At 38.0% G+C, this 24,336-nt stretch overlaps 1 protein-coding gene and 1 long non-coding RNA gene across 2 annotated transcripts; both read right to left on the reverse strand.

Annotated features, from left to right (window-relative positions):
• Nucleotides 1-2,715: 2,715 nt before the first annotated feature.
• Nucleotides 2,716-24,336, reverse strand: LOC135800693 (netrin receptor DCC-like). Its single transcript, XM_065313998.1, has 13 exons — nt 23,752-24,336; nt 7,673-7,999; nt 7,469-7,610; nt 7,332-7,400; nt 7,064-7,269; nt 6,474-7,007; nt 6,056-6,403; nt 5,540-5,998; nt 5,302-5,486; nt 5,013-5,247; nt 4,705-4,952; nt 4,572-4,646; nt 2,716-4,508 (listed from the first exon to the last, which is right to left on the reverse strand). The coding sequence occupies exons 1-13, from the start codon at nt 23,840-23,842 to the stop codon at nt 4,245-4,247; spliced, it is 3,183 nt and encodes a 1,060-aa protein (XP_065170070.1). The 5' UTR covers nt 23,843-24,336; the 3' UTR covers nt 2,716-4,244.
• On the reverse strand, nt 9,414-10,009 carry LOC135800669 (uncharacterized). Its single transcript, XR_010550209.1, has 2 exons — nt 9,563-10,009; nt 9,414-9,500 (listed from the first exon to the last, which is right to left on the reverse strand). It is a non-coding gene; the product is annotated as an uncharacterized lncRNA (long non-coding RNA).

A 24,336-nucleotide genomic window follows, 5' to 3' on the forward strand; every position in this document is an offset into this window, starting at 1 on the left:
GCAAATAGGCCCCAAACGTTTAATGTTAGGTTAATAAATACTTAAACAGTTCGTTTAATTCTACATCGATTATTTTCGTAACTTTTTTTTCTAAGATTAACCGTTTAGGCCCTATTTGCAAATTTTAGTGAAAACTGCATTAGATATCAAAAAGAGAAATCTTTTGACTTTTTTATAACGAAATATTTTATTTCAACAAATACAGATTCTGTAATAATTAGAATTTTTGAATTCTGTTTTTGATTTTAGACAGTATATTAAATTTTAAATCGGAAACATGTAACACAATTGAAGATTAAAGCCATTTTGTCACGTAAAAATCATTTTTTTAAATTAAAATTGCAAATAAGGCCTAAACCGTCAATGATAGAAAAATCATTACTTAAATATTCAATTTAAATATTTAAATCTTTCAATTATTTCAAAAGCTGCACTAGCTGAAAAGAAGATTTCATCATAAAAAAGGCAAAAGATTTCTCTTTCTTATTTTGGGAATTAAAAATTGCCGGAAAGAGCCGCCAAAGAATTAAGAACGCAACCGACGGCACACGACAATCATAATCTTTTTAATTTGTACATTAAACGAAAACGAAACAATGTATCGAATTGAAGAACAACGGTAGGATTTGAAATAGAGACAAAATTATTTGTGTGGTTAAAGACCACGCGGTTGAAGTAAAAACAAGTTAAGTCAATAATGGATTTGATTTTCATATGGCTGAAGAAATGCGAGAACATACCTTGATGCAAAATAAATTTTGGCGCGTTTGGCATATGCAAAGAAAATACGAAATAAATATGAAATACGGGTATGGTACAAAAAGAGTATCCGACGGCCGACGGAACATCACTCACGCTTTACCTCTGCGTATGTACAATCCGGGCTTAAAGAACGCCGCATATCACTCGCGCACAATCGAAGGAGCATTTAGAAACAGTATGATACATAACGCGACAAAAAATGAAGAAACTCTAAATATTGAGAGAAAGAAAATGTGCGTCCAGATTACCTGCCGACAAAAATGAGACTAACGTGGTACGCACGCCAACTGCGTGGCGACCGCACAAAACTGCAGGAGATAAAGAAACTTGTTTGTTTGTACCTAAACATTGATACTTTCAGTGTGGTGGTGCAAAACATGAGAAGAATTGTACTCAGACTATGCATGGAACTATTAATTTTTATTAAATTTTTAATCGGATTCTGATAGATAATTTAATTCTACATCGTTTATTTTAGTAACTAACATTAACTGTTTATACCCTATTTACAATTTTAGAGAAAAATGCATTCGTTTTTCGTAGACCTTTTTGTTCTTGACATAATCGCCAAAAAAATCGACCCTGTTCTTCGACCGAAAAATCAACTTAAGCGCAGAATCTGCATCTGGAAGAGTCGCATGTCACATCTCGATCGAAAAGTGATCAAAATCAATGAAATGACAAATGTTTTCCCTGTTCCTCCAGGTGCTTCCAGGAAGAATAGACCACCAGTATTTTTGTCCACCGCTTGCATTTATGTTTAGTATACTGGTTTTTGCTGTTCTTTCAGCGACGGCACATTATTTCGAACGAATTCCTGCAATGTATCAACATTGTATCGCAGCTCTCGTTTTAATTCTTGGTTGAATGCATCGTGCATCGATCGATTTGGCGCAATCATTCCTACTTCTTTTCTGTTGATTTTCTTTACTATAAACCTTGCTGAGCCCGAGACCTTTCCAACGAATGCAAAACCGTGGAAATCGGTTGGTGCGTTCTGGAGTTATAGCGTCAGGAAGGAAAACCCAACTTATTTTTATGTAGTAGAAAATGATGATATACCAATACAACTATCGAAATAAGAACAAATGAATCTGCAGACCGAGTGAAGAACGCGGATCAGCCACCGTTTCAGCTGACAATCGGTCCAAAACTGCTAGCAGTCCGCTAAACTATCCAGACACATATTTACTTGAGTCCGACCGAAACTGGTTTTTCAGCCGAAACCGCAACTGTAACTTACATTTAAACATCTTTTTCTACTTCCATTTATAAAGCGCCAGTTTTCCACGTTTTTTACCCACTAAAAGTGGACATTACGTACGGGGCGGAGCTTGTGCCTGCGCATTTGCCTACGGAGCACTACTTTGTGGTTCTAAGAACCGTGCAGCAGTTGACGCTATAAAGGTGGAAGTAGAAAAAAGTTGCTTACACACTTTACTGATAAGCATGGAGAGAAGTCCAATCTGCATATCGTTTAAAATGCCCGAGGTAAATAGAAGACATTGAAATTTAAAAAAAATACAAACGCGCTGTACGATGATGTTCCAAAGATTTAATTTGAAAATATGAAAAAGGACAAAGAATACTTACTTATTCACTTATAAACTTACCATTCGATCTTTAACTGATGTGGGTTGTAGAAGCCACATATCGTCGATACAAGATTGGACGTGACAATTGATTGAATTTCTTAAGCAATTTTAAATAATATGTAATAACACAAAAGGACAACGCTAGGTTTGTGTAATTAACTATTGAACTATTAAATTGTATTTCAACCGATGCCGAATCAAATTCACATAAAACATGTCGACACCCGCGACTACAACAGCCACGTGCATCGAAAGTCTTTCCGCCTGGCGCGAAGTATGCGCAGTAAGTTTTACGTATATGTCGGGATTGAAGAGCGCGCATCGAAACGAGACCACAATAAATATAGCACAAGCAATATAAAAACAATCAATTACACTTTTTTTGCATTATGTACAATATAATTATACATTGTATAAATAATTAACAGGTTGGTTCCAAATACAATATAAAATCTTACTGCAAATAAAATAAAAACACAATTTTTCTTTCAAGTTCAATAAGTTTGCGGCTTGTAAATAATATTAACAAAAATTGGAACTAAAAACTTTGTAAACTCAGTTTCCCCTCTCAAATATAATACACACACTCTAGTTAAACATTCAACATGTAAGGAGCTTCTGTTGTGATCTTTGTCTGGTTGTTTGATTTGGTTTAGTGGTTTACACTTCGTGCAACAACATAAAAAGAACTAAGTAGTTAGCGGTAATAAGACACCCTGAGAATAAAACGTAAATATACATATATAAAAAAACTTAAAAATTATTCGTTTGTACAAATACAGGAAAGTTCCAAAGTTCTCGACAGTGTGTACGTGCGTATGTGGGTAGTTGCAAAATCGAGGTAGATATTTTGTATCGTGGTAAACCGGATAAAACTAACGTGCGGAATGTACTTTTGCTTTACGTGTGCAACTTTTAAGTAAGACTGAAGTTTGGTAACAGATAAGCCCTCAACCCTCAAGTCGAGAGAGGAATGTAACGAATATTTCGCGCAGCAGAGAGCGACAAACTATAAAAAATTGGTAACTTAACAATCGTCGTTGTAAAAAAAGTCAGTTTTGTTTGTTGTGTTTTTGTACGAGAAAGGCACAGGTTTTAAGAGTGTGAATATTTCATAAAAATTCAAGCACGTCCGAAATTTATCGAAAGTTTTTTCGTATTGGTTTGTGTCGCATGGTAATAAATTGAATCGAAAGTATGAAGTCATTTCCAAGAAGTTACATCAAACATTCATGTCAATAATTTTCAAAACATTAACCATTCATTAAATGTAAAATGTATCATCCAAGTGCTGTTTTGTTTTTGTAAATTTGAAATATTCGATGTATTGATGATAAAATTCATTCCTACCAGTCTTGTCATTTTTCATGATTTTCAAACCTTGTCTTGTGTTTTACGATAATTATGTATGTACAAACATTAAATGGATCGTCGCCTAACACCTAACTAATCTACACGCTGTAATACCAGTTATCATAGTCATTAATTAATTCTTAATTCAGGTACTGGGATATTTTATGCTAATAATATTGTATGTACAGCTGTTTGTGCTGTTCTTTTCATCTTGCAAACTATTTTTGGCAGTTCGGTAAAGTTTCAAGTTTGTGTGTGTGGTAAAATAGTAAATAAACTAACAGTTAACTTATAACCAAAACATAGAACCATAGCCACCAGTTTTCGTAATAAAAATTGAAACAAAACAACTTGTAAATGTTTAAAGCTACTGCACGAGGCAAATCATTAACTTATTATCAATATCAACATTGAAATACTGCTCAGTCGTTTTTTCATCGTTTATAGCTGCAATTGCTCGACCCGCCACGTTTGATTGTTTCTTTCTGTCCACTTTCAATTGTTCTATATATACGTTTACAGTCGCCCTGTGCTTCAACCATTCGGTTCGAGCGTGGGTTGTCGAAGCGATGACGCGGATGAAACAGAATCATTTAGTAAAACTGTGGATTGTGTCGAATTCAAGGTGTAATTCGTGTCGACACCGTTTGTTTTTAGTGTGCCATTGCCATTCGCACATCCTGACTTTGTTATCGGGCACACCTTTTGCAGATTCGAATTGGAATCTTCTTCATACTCTCGGTCACTGCTATGTAACGTGCTCAATTCATCAACCTGTTTTTTAGCTTTCTTATAGTACTGCAATAGAAACACCAAGTTAAATTATTTTTGTTCATTAGTTCAGAATTATGAAAACTTTACTTGAGGATTTTCTGTAATTCTTAAATTCGTGGCGTGCCCGTTCAAGTAAATACCATTTGGATATTCTGCACCACCCTGCGTTTAATGATGTAAGCATAAAATTACTGCAATTTCCGTAATAAAATACATTTACCTTCGTGTCCAGAATAGTTGTCGGTAGCATTGAAATATGACCGTTTCCGTTAGATTCTACCAACTGTTGCAATTCGTGAGCATTGTGACAGCGTTGGCCGTTGACTTGTTTGGGCCTGGTCGCAGATCCCCCATTCTGAGCAAACCTTCGATTTGACAACATCCGTCGTTTGAGATATTTAAAGATGATAAACGTTCCGAAACAAGCAAATATGCCAATAAATGCTATCCCAATACCTATGGCAATACCTATAAAATAAACTCATTGTAAAAAAACACTAAAATTCCGTTGTTTAGAACTAATCTTACCAACACCCTGCCTAAAGTAAATGTCATTTTGAGTCGCTTTTCTACCCTCAATTTCATCGTGAGCCACAAAGCCACCATCAAACGGATATTTGGTGTTGATCGTGAGCGGTTTCGTGATGCTTCCGTCTCCTGCATCGTTCACAGCAAAAACTTTTACGTAGTACGACTGATCCGGATCCAGACCATGAAGAACGGTGGAAATTACGATTTCGTCGGAATCGTAATCCCAGCAACCCTAAAAACAGTTTATTAATTAACTAAGTATTCACTTCCATACAACCCAACTTACATCATTACTGCGTGGCATAAGGATACTACTTTGAATCCAATTTTCTACCGAAAGACTCAAATTCATCGAATGTCGGACAGAATATTTTATGATTCTGCCATTTGAATGCGATGGAGGTGCCCACTTGACGCATGCTGACGTGCGTGTTAATACTTTATATTCGAGCCCCTGTACTTCGCTTGGTACTGTAAGTCGCAACTAAAATAACATATCTTCTTAAATTTTAAATATTACTTACCATCGGACGGAGTTGATATAAAAAATGAGTGCGAAAATAAACTCGATTGTTCGCCCAAATGCGCCTGCAGTCTCACCTCGTAGTTAGTTCTCGGGCGTAAATTATCCAATAGTACAGTCTTGCCAGTCGAATCAAAATCTTCGATGATTTTGCCATTGACTTCGCAATTGCTGCGAACGTCCTGTTGAACGTAGCACAAAGTATACGATGTTTTCAACGGGTTCATGTCTGTCCAGGAAATATTAATACTGTTTGCAGTGAGCACATTCGCGTTGATCTGAAGCGGTGGAGTCGGAGTCCCGTCAGATGTTTCATTGTAGACGCTATTAAGATGGTTGCCCTCACCTGGTTTTGCAACCAACTCGTTCTGATCGGGCATTGAGTATTTTACGACGTCGAATGCCCGAGTGGAATTTATTGATCTCACACGAAATTCGTATTTTTCTCCAGAGATTAATCCTATTATAAAACACCATTAGTGATACTCTGCCTTTTTGACACCAATAATTTACGTACCTATTATATCCACATGAAAACCTGTAACATCCATAGAGTTAACACCATCCGACGTAATTTTCCTCCATTGAACCTGATAGTAGTGTGTAGTTTCATTGCAGGGATTGAAATCACTGCTCATAGCCTCCCAGTGTAACGTAACAGAACTGGCAGTGTTTAATTTAACAGCCAAGTTTCGCATCCCTCGCACACCGGTGTTGCAAGTCACGTTTGCAAACTCGTCACTCGCCTGTCTCAGGTAAGTTCGGATCAGGAAAGTATACTGGGTGTTTGGATGCAAATGTTCGACCAACTTAAAACTTTCATTCCCAACGAAGTCTCGAAGAGGTTCAGATGCAACCCCAGGTTCTAACGACCATAATAAATCATTCGAGTGTTAGTAATGAATTATTAAGATAGTAGTTACAACTAAACTAACCTGTTTTGTGAGCTATGACAGTATATGCCACCACATTAGGCTCTGCTGTCCATCGAAGACACATGCTTTCAGCTTCATACGGTAAACAATTAATATCCCATGGTTTGCGAGGAGTATTGCTAGACGAGTTTAATCTTACAGAAGCGCCAGTCCATGCACTCCCAACCTGATTTTCAGCTAAACACTGGTAAACACCACTGTCGGAGGCCGTTGGCGAACTGATCAGTAACCCCCAGTCGAATTGTCTTGTCCGAATGTGTGATTCAACTTCAAATGCGCGTCCGTTTTTGAACCATTTAATTTTGGGGGCGGGCACTCCTGATGCTGTACAATTCAAACGGATATTTTTTGCCAACACATAAATGCCGGAAGATGGTGTACTGTTGAACACTGGTGCCTGATGAACATTAATGTGGTATATCTTTTTTAAGCTGCCCTCAGGCGCGGAAACTAAGCAGGTGTAGCTACCACCCTGTTGGCGGGTGATGTTATGTATAGTAAAAATACTGTTGTTTGATACCATAATGTCCTTGCCTAATAAATATTATGAACATAGATATAAATATATTTGGATTTTTTAAAATATTTACCATTAAACCAATGAATATGTGGTTGGCGCGTTCCATTAGTGATACAATACAATGTGACATCGTCACCAACAACGCTAGTGATATTGGGTTGCTCGTCGAGGGGTATTATCCCCGTTGCTGGTGCGCCTGGAAGGTTGCTTGCGACCGAAAGGTAACCGGCTTGAGACTTTTTGTTCTTTTTAAGTATAGTATTAACTACTTTGCACCTAAGAGACAGATTAATGTTACATGAAATATATTGTCTTAGATTCGCACACAAAAAACGTACCTGTAAGAACCAACGTCCGTGGAATGTACATTTGTTATGAGTAGTGAGCCCGTAGGTAGAGGAACATATCTACATAAATCCAAAGCAAAGGTATGATTATTTGTTGCTTCAATTAAGAGGTAATAGTTTTAAAGTACCTTTTGTTTTGAGGTAGCGGAACTCCATCGCGCTCCCATTGAACGGCAGCTTTCGGAAGTGAATTAATACTACACGGTACAATAATCGGTTGCCCTTCGAGCGCCTGCATGTCATCAGGTTGGTGACGAAATTCTTTTAAATCTATATGACATCAAAAATGGTTCGTTAAAGATTTTCAACAAGAAACATATGTGCAAACTTACATGCTATTTTAAGATTGACAGTTTTGATCAAAACAGCGCCGTAGCGCTGATGTTCGGCGAGGCATTGATAAACCCCTTCGGCGTTGGTGGCGTTCAGTCTTTTCCCTAGTTTGAGCAAGACGAGCGTACCATTCTTGTAGAGCTTCCAGCGGCCGTCGTCCCTGCTTAGAGGCGCGCCTTTGAGCAGCCATCGAGCTTGGACTGTCCCTGTCGGAGAGGAAAGCGAGGCGCGCGTCCAAAATGTCTCCAAATCGCATTCTAATCGTGCTGTGTGCCCACGAACCACAAAATATTCTTCGGCATCGTGTGCGACATACGAACCACCGACTGCAAGTACAAGAAAAACGCACATAAATAAACGAGGTAATTTAATAAAAGGACTTTTTATTTGAAATTAACTATAGGCATACAAGAATACTAATGCAACGTGTGTAGTACTCGCGCTTGGTTGCCTTGCTTAATCCGGTTATCCGGCTGAAATAACGGGTAAGCGTCGAAAATTTCCTTATGCAAACAAAACCTGCCGCCTTGTGCGAAGTAAAAAGTTTAAATCCCCCTGATTGACATTACGCGCCGCTGGGGGTGTTCGCCGCTATAATAAAAAAATAAAAAGGCATTATTCCAATCCGCTCCATGCCCCGTTTGCACCACCTTCGCATCTTGGCTTTTCCTCATTCCTCATTTTTTGCGCTCGCAGCTTTTCGCGTTTTTTGTCTTCCCAACTTGCGTCCGCCTAGAGGACGACGGTAAGTACTTTTCGAGGGTAAATGTATTGCCTCTTCAATTCAATCTAATCTCGTTCGAGAATTCTAGCTTCAACTTCCACTCCTTTTTTCAACTTTTTTTGATAGTTGTAACCTCAATTGAACTCAAGGAGTCTGGGTATTTTTATCGCCAAAGGATCAATCCAATCCATTTAAATTTCCGGTAAATTTTGAGATTAATTACGTGAGGTCGGAAGGTTAGCGAAAAATCCTGCCAGTAGGATTAAGACAAATCGAACAAGCGAAAATGTGCGAAACGAATGAAAAGTGGCGTTTGTTCACAGGCCATGTTAAACTCATATTTAATGAGTTCCTCGATGCGAACAAAAACGGAAAGGTTTGAGCGCGCTCGTCGAATTTTCAATCATTATTAGCACGTTACACGCCAAGAATTTACGGTCGATGACGGCTAATTCTTGCGTGGTGAAAAATTGATATTATTAAATACCAGCAACCGAATATACCCGAACAATATGAGCCGCTTATTTTGAAAGTGGCCTAACTCCATTTATCTTCAAATCGAGATATTGAAAGTTTTGCGTTTCAATGAATTTAAAAATATACGTATAAGATACTAAGGAGTCATACTGCTTAAGCGTTTCTAAGGATGTTAAATTTAAAGCTCCTGTTAAAATAGTGGCAATTATTAAGTAAATAACGTGCGTTTCCTTATCAAGAATGGAGTTGGGCCACTTTCAAAATTAACAGCCAGATTCATTATAAAATTAGAAGATGCCCAAGTCCATTCAACATAATTTAAGATGTTTCAATTTGAAAAAAAAAATCGTCTTGGTTTCATAGACAGCTTCGTGAAGTAATACATTTTGTTTGCTAAAATCTGCCAATCCCCAAAACTTCTCAAAAATATTCTTTCTTTCTTCTTCATTATAATTTTTTGTGCACGCATTCCGACTACCACAATCTTTGTTTTCGATTTTTTTTTTCATGATCAATACTTCCGGTTTGACTGCAATATCTTTTTCCTGAATTCCGTTTAATCTTTCGCACTTTTTGGATATATGGTGCATCTATCTTTTCTCCATTGTTATTTGAATCTTCATCCTCTGACGATTAATATTGTTCTATAACTCTTTTTCTTATTCGCTTTTTTTTAATTATTACTTACTATTTCTTCTTCACTATCTGAACTAAGTGGTCTTCTCCAGTTCTTCCTCATGGGTGCAATAATTTCTATAATTTAATATTAAATTTTAAGTTTTATATTAATTAAACGTACAGGTTAATTAACTAACGCAATTGTCCCAAAAATGAGGTGAACTTGTAAATACTAATTAATTGAAATTACCTTCATCGCTGCTTTCCGACATTATCAATAGTAAATATCCTGATGTAACTATAAATGGAGTTAGGCCACTTTCAAACTACACGTCTTAGTTATTCAATTAATTCGGAAAACTTATGTGTAAAAAATGTACCGTATTTTCTCTGAATATAAGCAATCTGAAATGCGTCACTGATAAATAACCTGAAGTTGTACTTGTAACCATGGTAACCGGTAAAAAATTGAAAAACGGAGTTAGGTCACTTTCAAAATAAACGGCTCATATAATATTGGTTGCTTATAAACCTAATCATCTCATTTGAATGTTTATTATTTCATAATATTATTTTTATTCAAATATAAGCCATTTTCCATAATTTTTTTATTTATTATTGTGTCATATTCCCAGCTCGTCGCGCAAATAAAAAATCATATTCGCCTACAACAATAAGCGACCATTTGTGAATAATAACAGCACAAACGACAAAAAAAGGCGCCAAGAAGAAATGGACGTGGAAGTGTTATGGCCCACACGATTCGCACAACAATAGAGTTATTATTGGCGTGCGTGATAAAGCGCGGCGATAAGAAATCGTAAAAATTCCTTATTGGTACATTCATCGAGAAATCGAACGAGGGCGCCAATGGGTGTGCAGCGCAATAAAATCTGAAATATTCCAAATTATGAAATCAAACGATAAGACGATAACAACCCATGTTGTACGTTGTTAATGGATTGAAATAACTCATTTCAGTCCCACTGTATCATTCTATTTCGAACCCCAGACATGACACAAATTACTTAATTACGAATACATTAGATACCACAGTATAAACAGATTTATCGAGTTGCTATAAGATATTCTTAGACTTCGTGACGTTTTCTTCAAAATTTGTTCTGATATTCATCGCTAATGTGAGCAATTGTGGCAATTGACAATTCGCTCATTTTTCCCGTCTTGATGTACGTGATTTTCTTTATTGCTCCGCTGTCGTGCATAAATCGGCAAGTTGAAATGATGGCGTGCTTTCGGAAACTTTCCGAGCGGGCCCATAATTCATTTCACAGTTTCCTCACTCTCCTCTGGCGGTATACGACATTTATTTCTAAATCGATGAAATGCTCGCGCACATGAAAGTTGGCACGCCACGACTACCTGACTACCTAAATCATTATCAAACGATCGTCAAAAGTTGCAAAGTTGAAGGATAGCACAAGAAATTCTCTACGCAACCGAGAAAAAAAAACAGCAAACAAGTAAGATGAAGGAAACGTATGAAACTTAACAAAAAAAGTTTTATTCACTGGAGTTTTATGGACGATACTCTTCTTAGCCCGCTCTCGCGTCCAGGGAAAAGAAAGAAAACGTTAAGGCACGAATCGACATTACATCACCGCGTATGCTTGAGAATAAGGTCGCGGATAAAGGCGAGAGAAGTTCGACTTAAGGTTGGTTAAGGTTAAACGCAAACAACAAGGGCAAGGGCAAACCGGGGGCGCGAGGTGGACCGGCTAACGACGCCATGAAAAACGATAATTTACCAGATTCGCAAAATTGGTCGAAGAAAAAGCACTAAAACGCGCAAATTATGAGTTATTATTCGCGGAACTCGCTTCGTTTCTCAACTTGATTTAATTTTCCTTCACAATTTTATTGATGGGTTGGTATCATTGAAAATACGTAATCAAGGTAACATTTTTTTTCTAGTTAAACAGATTGAAAAATGTTTAATGAAGTGAAAATGATCGGGCCATTGAACACATTTTCTTACCAATCATTCAGTATTATTTGGAAAATCAGAAGAATGTCTTAAACTTGGAAATAAGTTCAAAATAATAGGTTTCTTAAGATTATTAAGGACATGAAAATAATGTTGACATTACTGAATTAGAAAATGCATTTCATAACAAAAACAACAAAATTCGCTTAATGCAAAATCTTGATTTCTGTTTTTTTTGACAGTTGAAGCAATAAAATCCCATTTCCTTTTTCAGCTGTCTCTTAAATTTTCATCTTCATGATATTTTTATATCTTACAAATATTTTGTAATATTGAATAAAAATCAAGAAATAAAACCAACCGAGAATATCCCAGAAAAACCATTCTTTTAGCCAAAGAAAATGATAATATAATGTATCGCAAAAACAAAATAGAAAGAAAACCGATGCCAAAAGTTAATGGAAAAAAGTGAAACTATCTGTTAAATTACGTTGAACATAAGTGTCTCCACATGAAATCCACATGCCTAGCAAATAACAAAACGCAACAAAATAAGAAAAACAAAGCAAAAACTTTTTCATCAAACAAGCTGCCAAAGTTATGAAACAGTAATGAATATTTCGTAACTTTCACTAACTTTAGTTAGAAGAATTATATTTCCTATGACATTTCTTTGACATATATCTCTGAGTTATGATAATAAACAAATAAAATCATAAACAGGTAGGTGACATTATAGTAAATGTCAAATTAATCATGCAAGAGACGCAGAAGCAAGCAACATTATCGATAATAATGTTAAAAGATATAAAACAAATATGATTCGTTTTTTAAACATCTTTTATTTGTATATGAATTGGCACGCGATAAAGCGTAGATTACGCTTCATGCTTTGCAAATAGTTACAAATCATAAAATTTACTCATCAACTGCTGAGCATATGCGTAGAAAGTTAAAAGTTGAGTCATAGCTTCCTCTCACACAAGAAAACAAACATTAACTCTAATTTTATGCACCGTTTTAATATGTATTTACAAAATTACGTTACTAGGCTTGTATCTTTTTAACTTACTATCCTGTATACTATGACATAATATTTACGTTTTTAGCCGAGATATTACGTTGAATTTTTTCGCTCAAAAGCATGCCAAAACATTTGTTTTCATCTGAGCTGAACCTGGCAATGTGGGCAAAGCTTCCTAATTATGTGTTATGTTGTCTTCGACTGTATGTCAATGCCAACGAAAATAACTCGTCGCCCGTAATGTTTTATTAATTTAATCTATTTCTTTCAATGCGTAGTTTAGACGCAGTGATGACGTGAAGGTACCAAATTTATTTGATTTTTATTTTCCTGTATGAAACTTTAAATGTAAATGTTATATTGAGCCATAAAGTTGGTTAATGATAGAAGCACTTTTTAGGGGATTAATTTCAAGTTGGGTTTAGTCCTGTCGGTTTATACGTAATTTTATACAGCTACAGTTTGTTATCCTGTCATAGTGTTATTATTTTTCTTCCTTTATTCCTGCTTTGTTTGCTGTTATGATCTGATGTGTTCTTGGCAGGCGTGTTATTTACCGCCTGAGGACAACAAGCACGCCACAACGTGTTACATCGCCCGGCACAATGTGGCATTAGTTATCCTGTCGCAGGCGCGAACATTTTACTATACTTTACAACAACTGCTGCTGCTCGCGTTCATTTTTATTTTTACTTTTATGCTAAATGCGCATAAACCCAGCCGCGCGCGCTCACATTTTACTGTCCTTAGGGATCATCACGAGCAGAAAAACCATCGCAAGTTGAAATAAAACAAAACGCGGAACATGGATGAGTGTGGTAAAAAAATGTACGGTTACGCTATTCGACCACGAGAAAATTGCGATTTTCGTGAGGAATGAGGGTGGAGAGTCAGCCGCATCCATCAAGCGAGCTGGCACGTGGCGGCCACCGATCCAGAAAAAGTTTTGTGGAAATGTTTTTACTCCAACCACATGTACTATATTTTATAACATTCGCCGTGTTTTACCTTTTTATCTAAATATGTGTTATAATTATGAAATAAAAGATAATGATAATGCTTAAAGAATGTTACGCGTTGCGAGCTAATTAAATGCACCGCTCAACGTTTTTCGCATGGCTAGTTAGAAATCTACACAAAAATAAGAAAAATTAGAAGATAAAAACATAATTAACCGACCAAAATGGTGTTGGTTGTAACCTGTAGACTCATTTATCTAAATTTCCCTCCATCTCTCAAGGAAAAAAAAACTAAGGAAAAATATACAAAGCACAGAAAGTAACGCCATGCACAAAAGCGAGGATTTATAAAAGAAACCCTAAAAAGGAAAGTCCTGTCGAGAGAAAACAATACAAAGGTAACTCTGCAAAGGTTGTTTGTTCTTTCTATGCGGAGAAAACAGGAAAAGTTACTACAAAGAAAATCTTATAAGCGTTTTTCTTTGTATGCCGCAATTACTTAAATTAAAATTTAATACACTATTTATTTAATCAGTTTGAAGTGCATTACGCCTTCTGCTTGTGGTAACCTTTTGCTTGTTGAAACGTAGAACGTTGGCACAACGGACCTAGTATACCTTTACACCGCAGCGCTGAGAAATGGGAAACGGAGCGAAACGAGGGCAATCGCATTCTTCGTGTTCTCACGCTCGCATCGCCATCGTCATCATCAAACGAGCGCCTAGAGTACGAATGATACTTCAACCCGCAGCAGAAAAAAAACGACGCAGTACTAAGAACCAAGAAGTTCAACACACCGAGGAAAATTATACAGAATTCAAATTTAAGCGCTAAAGTGTACCGAGATCATGTGGAAGGCACACAAGAAAAACTAAATAGATAGAGAAGCAAAAGAGATGCACGATGAGGAATGCGTGTGTCGAAATTTGTTATTATACCGCGTGAGGACCGCGAGGCAAAAATCAAGTACAAGGTCAAATACCTAAACATTCTCCAATAGGAAGCACCTAAATCTAAATATTGAATACAAACCAAAGGCAAAAAACAATCAGGTGATTATAGTATGAATTATTTTAGTTTGAAATACTCGCTGGTATTGGTATTTTATGAGTAATTTAACACATTCGTTATGCTGCGTAAATTGATCTGTTTTTCTGCCGAATGTATGCAGAATCAAACCAATATCTCACCTGCCTTCACCTCTCTTTGAATTTCAAATATTCATCATCATTAAGTCAACAAAAAACGCGATAATTCAGAATAAAGCCGTTGATGGTAGGTATTATCATTTCATTATCACATGTACGCACAGTGTGCGTACCAAAGACGCTTTGCATGACAATAGTCGATTGTTTATTATTTGGCGAAAAGTGCCACCGTTCAAAGATGAACATTGTCCGTAGGCGACACACCAGGAAATTACTGTTTACATTAAATTTTCAAATTTCCATGCCTTGATAAATTCGCTCCATCTGTGTGTGACAGGTTTTGCACGTGCCGGAAGAAACACGCAATTTTCGTTTGAAAAAAAAAAGCACGTGAAAATGAAATAGAAAGCAGCGCGTGTATAAAAAGCGAAAAATCTTTTGTTCGCTCTGTTTGTTTGGCAGTATCGTTCGCACGCGAGTTTCTTTTGTGCGCGTTTCATTAACGAGCATTTTATTAATTCACTTTTTGAGGCTCGCGCGATCATGGCCAAGCCTCTGGGACAATCAGGACGCATATCAATAAACGTTAGCGATGTCTAAACAAAAACGTCGCGGACTCAAAGAGAAAAAATCCCTGGGCAAATTAATACTGAATGTTGTCCCCGAAAGTAACACAGAAACAAGCAATAAAAAAAAAACGAGGAATAAGGGAGCGAAAGCAATGTAATTTATTTGACTTGACGGTTCGGGTTCATTAAACAAGTGAGTTGGGATTTCGCAATGCAGCCAAAAAATCCACTTCAGATATTCTGCTGACCAAAACAATTTCCTTGTCATTTTTTTCTACCCCGACTTGGGGATTTACTCTAAAACATCAGAAAATTTCTGCTTTTAAACACAATATAATTGTTGATATTCTTGCAGCAGCGATAGGTCCGCAAATAATTTATATTCTCCGTAATTATTGAGGGAGCTCCCAATATGCCCCCTGGGCGGGGTGCTACACGCCGGTGAAACACTTGTAAGCGTTCGATTATTACATAAAACGCCGCCGCCGGCTCGGCAAGAAATACGCGCACGTGAATCGATTTCCGGTTCGAATATTTTCCGGACAGCCAAAAATAAAAAACCAAGACGAAGCAAACGAGCGGAATAAAGACTTGGGAAGCAAAACGTAAATAAAACAAGTAAACAGGATCCAAACTTATACCACATAAGAATTTGAAGGAAGAGTACCCAACCTGTAATATCAATTTGATGAAAGATGATGGCGGCTAATGGAGCCTGATGAGATTTGTTGTAATTTTTCCTGACGCTGCCTTTCAAAGCAAAACAAAACCGACCACAGCGGAATAAGAAAAATCAAGAGTAGACAAATTGAAAAATAAATCTTCCAAGAAATATATTTCCATCATCATCAATAGTTTTCCGAGTATTTACTGTCCTTTTACAACAAAAGAAAAATAATGAAGGTAAAAGCGGATAGAGTGATTTGTCCGCTTGCACAATAACGAAATGTGTAGGTTGGTTCTATATCGGCAGTTTCCCGGTAAAAGTTTTTCCGTCTCTCAACGTGTCCCGAGTTGTGGGCCTGTGAGTTGCGATCTGCGATCCGCGACGGTCGTCATGCCGACGAGCCGAGCGAGGAACGTAAGGCGTCGCGGCGCATTTTTCCAGCAACCTGCTAAAATTGAAAATCCGGCGCGACAGCTCAACACAAATCCATTGTTTTCCAACTACAATACAGGTGAATTTATAGGTATCACAATTCCAATAATTAATTCAACCACTAAATTAACACAATCACTAAATCACATTAAATACAAATCAAATAATCGTGTATTAATTCTCTCATTAACACACTGTATAACAATATGGCAATAACCTGCTGATATATTCAACACGCATCTCACCGTTTAATACATCATTGTTTAACACAAACCAAATCCAATACATTGCCCCATTTACCGGGAAACAAACAAATGCAAATTAAAATCCCGATTAGAGTGAAATTTGCTTTGCAGATTTCGTAAATTTCCTGTTTTCGTCCTCATCTCATTAACACCTGTACAAAATGGAAGAGTACACTCAACAGCCTCCGGCAGGAAAGCTCTTCAACAACACAACATTGCTGAACAAACAACAAAAACAAAATAAACAGGATGAGCAAAATAAACAAGCAGAAAACATTAGCGCTCATAGATTCAACGCCCAAATAACAAGATTTAATTGAAAATACCGTACCTGCTGTCCACGGAAAAAAGACGAATATATACGAGAATAAATTGATATTGGGGATGATAGGACTTGACCCCCTCGGCGATGCGAATATTGCGCATGAACCCACCAATACTAACTTCATACAAAACATAATGAAAACGTGCGCACAAAAACTTCCTACACATATCTATCTACGCCTTTATTCTTCTTCAATGACATCTTAGAATTTCCTTCGAGGGCAATTTTGAATAACTGTCCAAGAAATGTTCCACCCTGAGACGTTCCGCATGATTCCCTAATAATAAATTCCTCCACGATGTAAAACGTGTGGAATTTCTCATGAATAAATTTTAACGCAATGCAGCAGCGAGTCCAAAGCTACCCAAGAAGTTGATTACTTAGCATTCATATTTAATTCAGGATTTAATTACGCCCAGCAGATACAAGTGTACGCATTTTCTCGTTGATTAATTTATATTCCGCGGACGTCTTTCATCTGAAACCCATTCGCATGTTTTCGAACACCGCTTCGAGGGGGTCAGGCCCTTGAGTCTAACACTCGCAAGCCTTTCATCTCGAAATCGAACCCATCTTGGAAGAAAGATGAAGGTTCTCGTTGGCGAATTTTACCACCTTCAAAGACAAAACTCATTTCATAATCTGGAATCTTGATTATCGTTAGATTCGGCGCCAACACTTGATATGCTTGATGTTTCGTATCTTATCGATATCCGTCCGCGTTCTGGTGAGAAATGTTGTTTTGTCATCTCGTTCCCCGAAGGCTTTCCGGCTTCGTGCGTTCGAATTAACGCCAAATAATTAACAAAACACGACCTCCGCGAACCCCCAGCATCGCCATCGGCAACATTCATTTAAAATTCCACCCGAACCGAATATATCGAGTATTCCCGGATACATCAACCCTTCATCCACGTGCAAAAGGCGTATGATTACAGGATTGGAAAATGCTGTTACGGGTTACCGCTTTCCATTGGAATGTATCAATATACTTAAATCCATCGCAAGTTGAAAGCTGAAAATGAATTCCCCGATGAAATTTTCTACCAGTTTATGTGTGTGTACGAGTATATTTAACGATTATAATTGAACGTAACTGGATTGCGCGCGCGGACTGTTATGAATGTTGCAACGCGGAAAGGAATTCCTCAAGTTCGACCGCCACGGCGAAAGCAGGTTACTAGCAGATGATGATTCTAGCATCCGTCTTGGACTTGTTATTACCAAGCGCTATTACCTGCACCTATCATACGAAGTGTTGCCATAAAACGCAGATTATGAAATAATTTTGTGCGTGGAAAAATTGATTCCTATGAAATTCGTAATTCGACCGTGGTGACTATGCTAACATTGGCAGGAATATGCCAAGAATCGTCAGCGGAAGCAACGTGGGGGTCAAGGCCACCAACGACCAACATTGACCAATTTACGCATGACGGCATGACACTCACACAAAGCGCCAACAAAGCCAAAACACAAAACGAAATAAACGATCAGGTTAAAATTTCGTCGCATAATATATGAATTATATTTCCATTGAAGTTAACCTCCAAAGCAGAGGACGACATAATACAGCACAGACATACAAAATAAAAATAATATAATATTCAAATTGAAAAGTTCTCGTCATACACATCGCATATATACGAAATAAATTGATATTGAACACATCCATCGGCATACAAGGCACGAGGACGTCAAAAACGACGTAGATGCATACATTTATTGTTTTGTCAATATTTTATGCCATCATATGTAGCACATGTGCTGTTTATGAACTACTGATGTACACAGTGCACGGCACAGCTTTCATGTTGCGAATCTGCTCAACGCTACTCGTTCCACTATTCTATGAATGAATCGCAATGCATGGGAACGCGGCGGACACTGCATTCCCGTTCTCATTCCGGTTTTCGACTTTATACATACCAACATGCAACACACAACGTTGCAATTCTCAGTATGACAACTTGACAATTACACTCATTCATTTTGGAATAAAATTACGAATAAGAAATATTATGGATAATATATTTCATTCAACCCGGAAGTGGTAATTATTTACACGCCTTGTCAATTTCGTTCAATTTTCACATTTTTTACTAGCTGTTCCTGCAAGAAGCGCATGAAAATTACGCGCATTTCACGCGTTATTAATTTTCGCATAATTAATGTTGTAGATAATTAGTGTTAATTAACGCCTGCACTTGGTCGATCAAACCAGCGTTGCTCTACGCGCGGTCACCAACCATAACGTTTACTATCAAATTAAAAGCAAATATAATCAAACTAATAGTATAATCGTTGCTTTTTATAACAAAAATTATTTCTGTGGAAGTCAGTCGAGGATTAAAATAAGTGTACAACCAGCTAGCCAGACGCAAAAAGTCAGAAAGGGCTCGGGATTCAGCTGTGTCTAACAAGTTCAGTAAACAATGCGGATTCTTGGTAAACTAATTAAAATAATTGCAGTCTGGTTGGCCAAGTAATTCACAACAAGTTTTTTACTGACTAGAAAGCAAACACGCACTGACTCCTGGATATTTTCCAAGAATGAACAACTATACATATCAGAAACTATAACAAATAATCTGTGATATATAGATGGTAGTAGAAGAAGTCGTTGGTAAGTATGCGATCAGTCATTTCCTTTTAGTACGGTTATTGCTTAGCTGGGACGGTTGTCGTTGGTCATGTTTGTCAATGGCTTCGGACCAACCGGTCGATGCCGGAGAGCGCGAGAACGTTGTCCGGGTCAGTGACGAGCCGCGCGCGCGCGTTCGTGTGTACATAGCCGCATACCAACTATTCATACAAGAATAATAATATACGCTCTTACACTATGTGCGCAAATGTGATTGTGCGAGTCGCGTTGACCAAGTGTAACCAAAAGAGCGACGTTGCCATCGGTGCAATTGTAGTGGTTCCACGTTATGTACCTTGTACCTGCACTCATATTTTATTTACAGTTGCTTGTTTGCACATACTCGATAATTGTGCGCATTATTTGTTCACTGCTCGAGTCGAGTGCGCATGACTAACTAAATTAAGGCCGCTAGATGCAGTTTCTGGAAATTTAATTTAGTAGTTGATGTATTTATCACGTCACAACCCTCCCAACTATCCGTTGCAAGTACCTACATACCACTTTGAAATTGTTCCTGCTGCAAGTGTGTAGGTGTATGTTGCGGTCGATACTCTAGCCGTGCATTCACTTTCCACCTCAATACCTACCTCACCCACTCGTCATTCCAGCTAGGTACTATCACTAGTACTACAGGAGTAACACACCGCACACGCAAGGCATAATAATAGAAAGGGTGGAATGCACGGTGCACAATGCATGATTCATTACTGCTAGTTATACCAAACAGGGTAGTTTGGGGTGATTTAACAACAGCCATCATTAAAGCGACTTGAATTGTACTTGAGAATTAAAATTGATTCGACTAGCATATAAATTTAACTCAGAAATCTTCATTAGAACAAAGTGCGTGAGTGTTGCAGGAAGTCGGATGAGTATTACTAGGACAGAAGAGCCGATGATGCGTGCAACTTCCTGCCCCTTCTTATTCATGATCTCAATGCATGTCAACTATTGTAACGGGAATCTCACATGCGCTTGAGATGATTGCAAATATGAATGTCAACCAGCATGTGTCTCCATCCTCATTCTGGCTTCCATCCACAACTAGATAGTACGACATCGACCCATTCAATATGATAGCGCAGTGCGAGGAGCGCGAGAGAGTGGTCGAGTTCAATGCACCGGGAAACCCGCCGGCGACCCGCGAATATGAGCCGCAAAACTGCAACTCACACACAAACACACATACGCACCCACTCTGCTCCCATCCCACGAAGAGATAACAACAATTTCACACATACATAGCCACAAGTTTGTACTCGGGTGAAGTAAGGCATTGTTCATTTGGTTCGGAGCGTTATTCAAGTGGGTGCACTATGCATGAACGTACTGCAAACACCTCCCACATCAGGAATATTCATAATATGAAAGAAAATCAATGGGGCAGAGACGCACAGCTGAGGAAAACTCTGATTGCCGCACCCCAGGATATAAAATATAATTAATGACTTTTTATTCTTTTGTCTTGGAGAGGAAATGAAAACGATTCCTTCCTGCGCGTCCCGCACGTGTGTGCATCAATCATAACCCATTCACAAAGAACGACGCCTCCTTTTCAGTTGACAGCACTACCTTGCTCGACTCCTGTCCGCCGCTGAATACGAATTTCCAATAATTGCGGACACGGCCAAACGAATGTTTCCTCCTTCCTTTCGCCGGAGCCAATTAACAATCAGGCAGCGTGTGTGTGTGTGTGTACGCGCGCGGCCCGCCGAAACGATTATTTATTACATCCACGCATTCGCGCGCGGTCATGTTTATTGCTTATTACATTAAGCCGTGCGCAATGTACGCGCAATAAAACAAAACAAAATCCAGCAAATCCAAGCAAATGAAAAACTAATAAGATTAATGAAAGCCGCGCGGAATTAATCTTCACGAGCAAATAAACGTCCAAACACAAATTATGTCAGCAATAAATGTACAAACAAACGCAACGAGTGCGAGTAATAGTACGACTTAAGAGCGTTGCGTGTTTGATGTGTCAAGTTACATGTTTCCGGTATGCGATTCCGAGGGCAAAAATACGAATGTTAATAAGAAAGCAAAAATAAAAATTAATTGGTCAACATAAAATCGAATGACATCACGCTGCGAGAATGCCCGATAAATACGAAACCGTAATCCATAGAGCGTTGGATTTGATTTCGAATTAAAAATATAATTATTCCTAACAATAGTGACCAATTAGCGAGCAACCACCATTGAGAAATAGTGCACATAACTAGTGTGAGAACGAGAGCGAGTAGAAGAATGAGAATGAGCAAACGGAGCAAACGAAAACGAAAAAAAAAAAAACATAACACCGAGGCGGAACGTTAGCTGCGGCGCAAAAATAGCAATAACCTCGTCCAAGGCCAGAAAAGTAACGCGCTTGCGTTTTTAATGTGCGGGGCGATGAATACGACGCCATTAGTGCGCGCAGCAAGCGCGAAAGAAATATGGAATCGCGCGCGCGCGCACAAAACTAATTAAAACATCTACGATTTGTCTCGGGCAAGTCAAGTCGCCAACCATACTGTGTAATATGAATATTAGCTTCGTATCAATGACATGCATTGTTACATTTCGCATGTGCTCGCCCAGAACAATTATTCCACTTCATATTTTTTATTTGCACACATCATAAATCTCGTGCATGCAAACAGGCAAATCCCACAGTGGGTCTAAGTAAACAGATGCATTATTATCAAAATTATCCAACGGCTGCTTCGAATCAAAATTCACCAACGAAATTCCATACGAACAAGTGAAGCATATTGGGATGGATACATATTGATATTCGTACATTTGATATTTGCCAAATTCCATCCGATAAAAAATCGGAGCGTGAAATATTTACATTTATAATGTTACCACTCACCCGTATCAGTCATCGACTTACTCGTATTATGACACAGACACATAATACGCAAAATACAGTGTGTTCCATCACAGATAAATTCAATCAAAATAAACACATCTTATAGAAATGATGACTAATATTACTATTTATATACAAGTATCTATAACATGAGTCCCTATTGTAATCGTCGTAGAAGTTATCTATTTATCTATCAATTATGCGCATATCACTATCAGTTGTACGCATTCATAACCCACAAACGCGCATATTTTCCATGTAAATACAGAGTGCATTAATAATGCCGTGAAAGGGGACTCGCTGATGATAGATACAATAATAGTGTCGCCGCAATGTTTGCGTTGTAGTCGACGATTAAATAGTGAGAGCGTAGACGCACGCGAGCGATAACGCTCCGGTGCAATCGTCGACTATAACCTAGCACAACTTATTCGCTATTGATAATAACATATCACAGTGCTTGTGTGCTATATGAATGAGGGTCGAAGTAAATATGACTTTAGTTTACATATTAAAGATGATGATTGAGGTTATGTCAGAAACATGTTTGCGTGTTATCGACAGATTTTACGGATCGAAAGTTCTTCATGCTTCAAGGCATGACAAAAGCACCAAGTATAATGAGTAGCAAACCCGTGTTAACCACCAATCGAAAGTCAAGAAACCATCAACCTCGACAATTCTAGCATTCTGCCAACTGTCCAAGTGTGTAACAACTGTTTGGATGTGTGTATACAAATTTTCTCAGCGTAATAATCGAAGCATAACCACCCTAAAGCCCAATTCGGATTGTTTACAAAACCGCAACTCACAATACAACAGAAACAACAGTAGTGAAATGAATCAAAGTTGGGAAGCGGGCCCGCAAGTCCATTACAAAGATTCGCTGACTGAAACGGTCCACAAGTTTATAGTTTATTACAAACGCTTCAAATACAATAGATGCTAATGTAAATGGCGAATTGACTAACAGGCGAAAAATGTAATCCATTGAATTAAAAATAATGAAGCCATTTATACATCGTTTGACAATATTAATCGAATAAAGTGTTCCGACGGAATTCCTCAATGGTTTAATTGAATAATAAATCGAAATTTGGACTTCTATAAATCGTGACGTCATCGCCAAGGTTAACTTATTCATATTTGAAGCGGCTAACCAACTGTACATTGCACAAATTAATCGGGAGATAAAAAATTGTGTGTGAATTCAGATAACTACTTGTGTTTCACGAATTCAATTCAGGTATTTTAAAAATAACTTCCTGTTATAGAAATATCGGTATTGATTCTCGTTTATTTTGTGTTCGCATCAAGGAAAATAAACAAAAGTTGTTTGTTTTGTGGACTTTAGGTTAAATATACGTCGGATTTATTTTATTGCAGACACCATTTTCTGTCGAATAGATAGAAGATTTGAAAAGTTACTCACGTTCGGTGCTGGCTGCTGCAGTCGCAACGATTCCAAGCTGCACGGCTATTGCAAGCACAACGCCGAATTGAAGTGTTTGTTGTATCGCCATAAATGCGCAATCATTTGGACACTGCACACTGTTTGTACCGACAAAATTCTACACAAATTTGTGTATGTTTAGTTAAGTTTAGTTTTTTTCAACCGGTGTTGGTTATTAGTTAATTGGCCACGGGCGCAGGTTCGCAGCGCACACGAAATTTCCTGGTCGGTCGGTCGTCAATCCCAGAGTGTGTTGTAGGTTGTATTATGACAACGCACAAGGTAGAGATGATGGTAAAGTTCGAGAGCGAAATGCGATTCACTTGTTTTGTTGGCGATCGTTGTTTTTAGATACACAGATGCGCGCAGCTCGACTTCTTCAGCTACGTGTCTTGTCTATTGCGTCTTCTAATTGCGTTGCGCCGAAATTCGCAGTGGAAAGCGGCGATGCACACACTTTACACACACGTTCTAGCTCAGCGCTTCGTTTACGTTGGTTCACGCTGGTTCACACACAACGCAATGTTTGTTGAGCATTGAGCACGGTCGGCACGGCGTACAATG

The sequence above is a fragment of the Atheta coriaria genome, unplaced genomic scaffold, assembly GCF_025399875.1.
Source record: "Atheta coriaria isolate IRGN ID8LTWV9N9 unplaced genomic scaffold, Caltech_Dcor_3.1 hic_scaffold_10_pilon, whole genome shotgun sequence".
NCBI classification, from domain to species: domain Eukaryota; kingdom Metazoa; phylum Arthropoda; class Insecta; order Coleoptera; family Staphylinidae; genus Dalotia; species Dalotia coriaria.

What these genes read in the sequence shown, in the direction of transcription:
- LOC135800693 (XM_065313998.1), bottom strand. Translation starts at nt 23,842, where the DNA reads ATGGCGATACAACAAACACTTCAATTCGGCGTTGTGCTTGCAATAGCC. An exon ending in TGCAGCAGCCAGCACCGAAC is followed by an intron (nt 8,000 to 23,751) that starts GTGAGTAACTTT and finishes TTGTACTTGCAG; the next exon opens with TCGGTGGTTCGTATGTCGCA. An exon ending in TTATGCCACGCAGTAATGAT is followed by an intron (nt 5,248 to 5,301) that starts GTAAGTTGGGTT and finishes AACTGTTTTTAG; the next exon opens with GGTTGCTGGGATTACGATTC.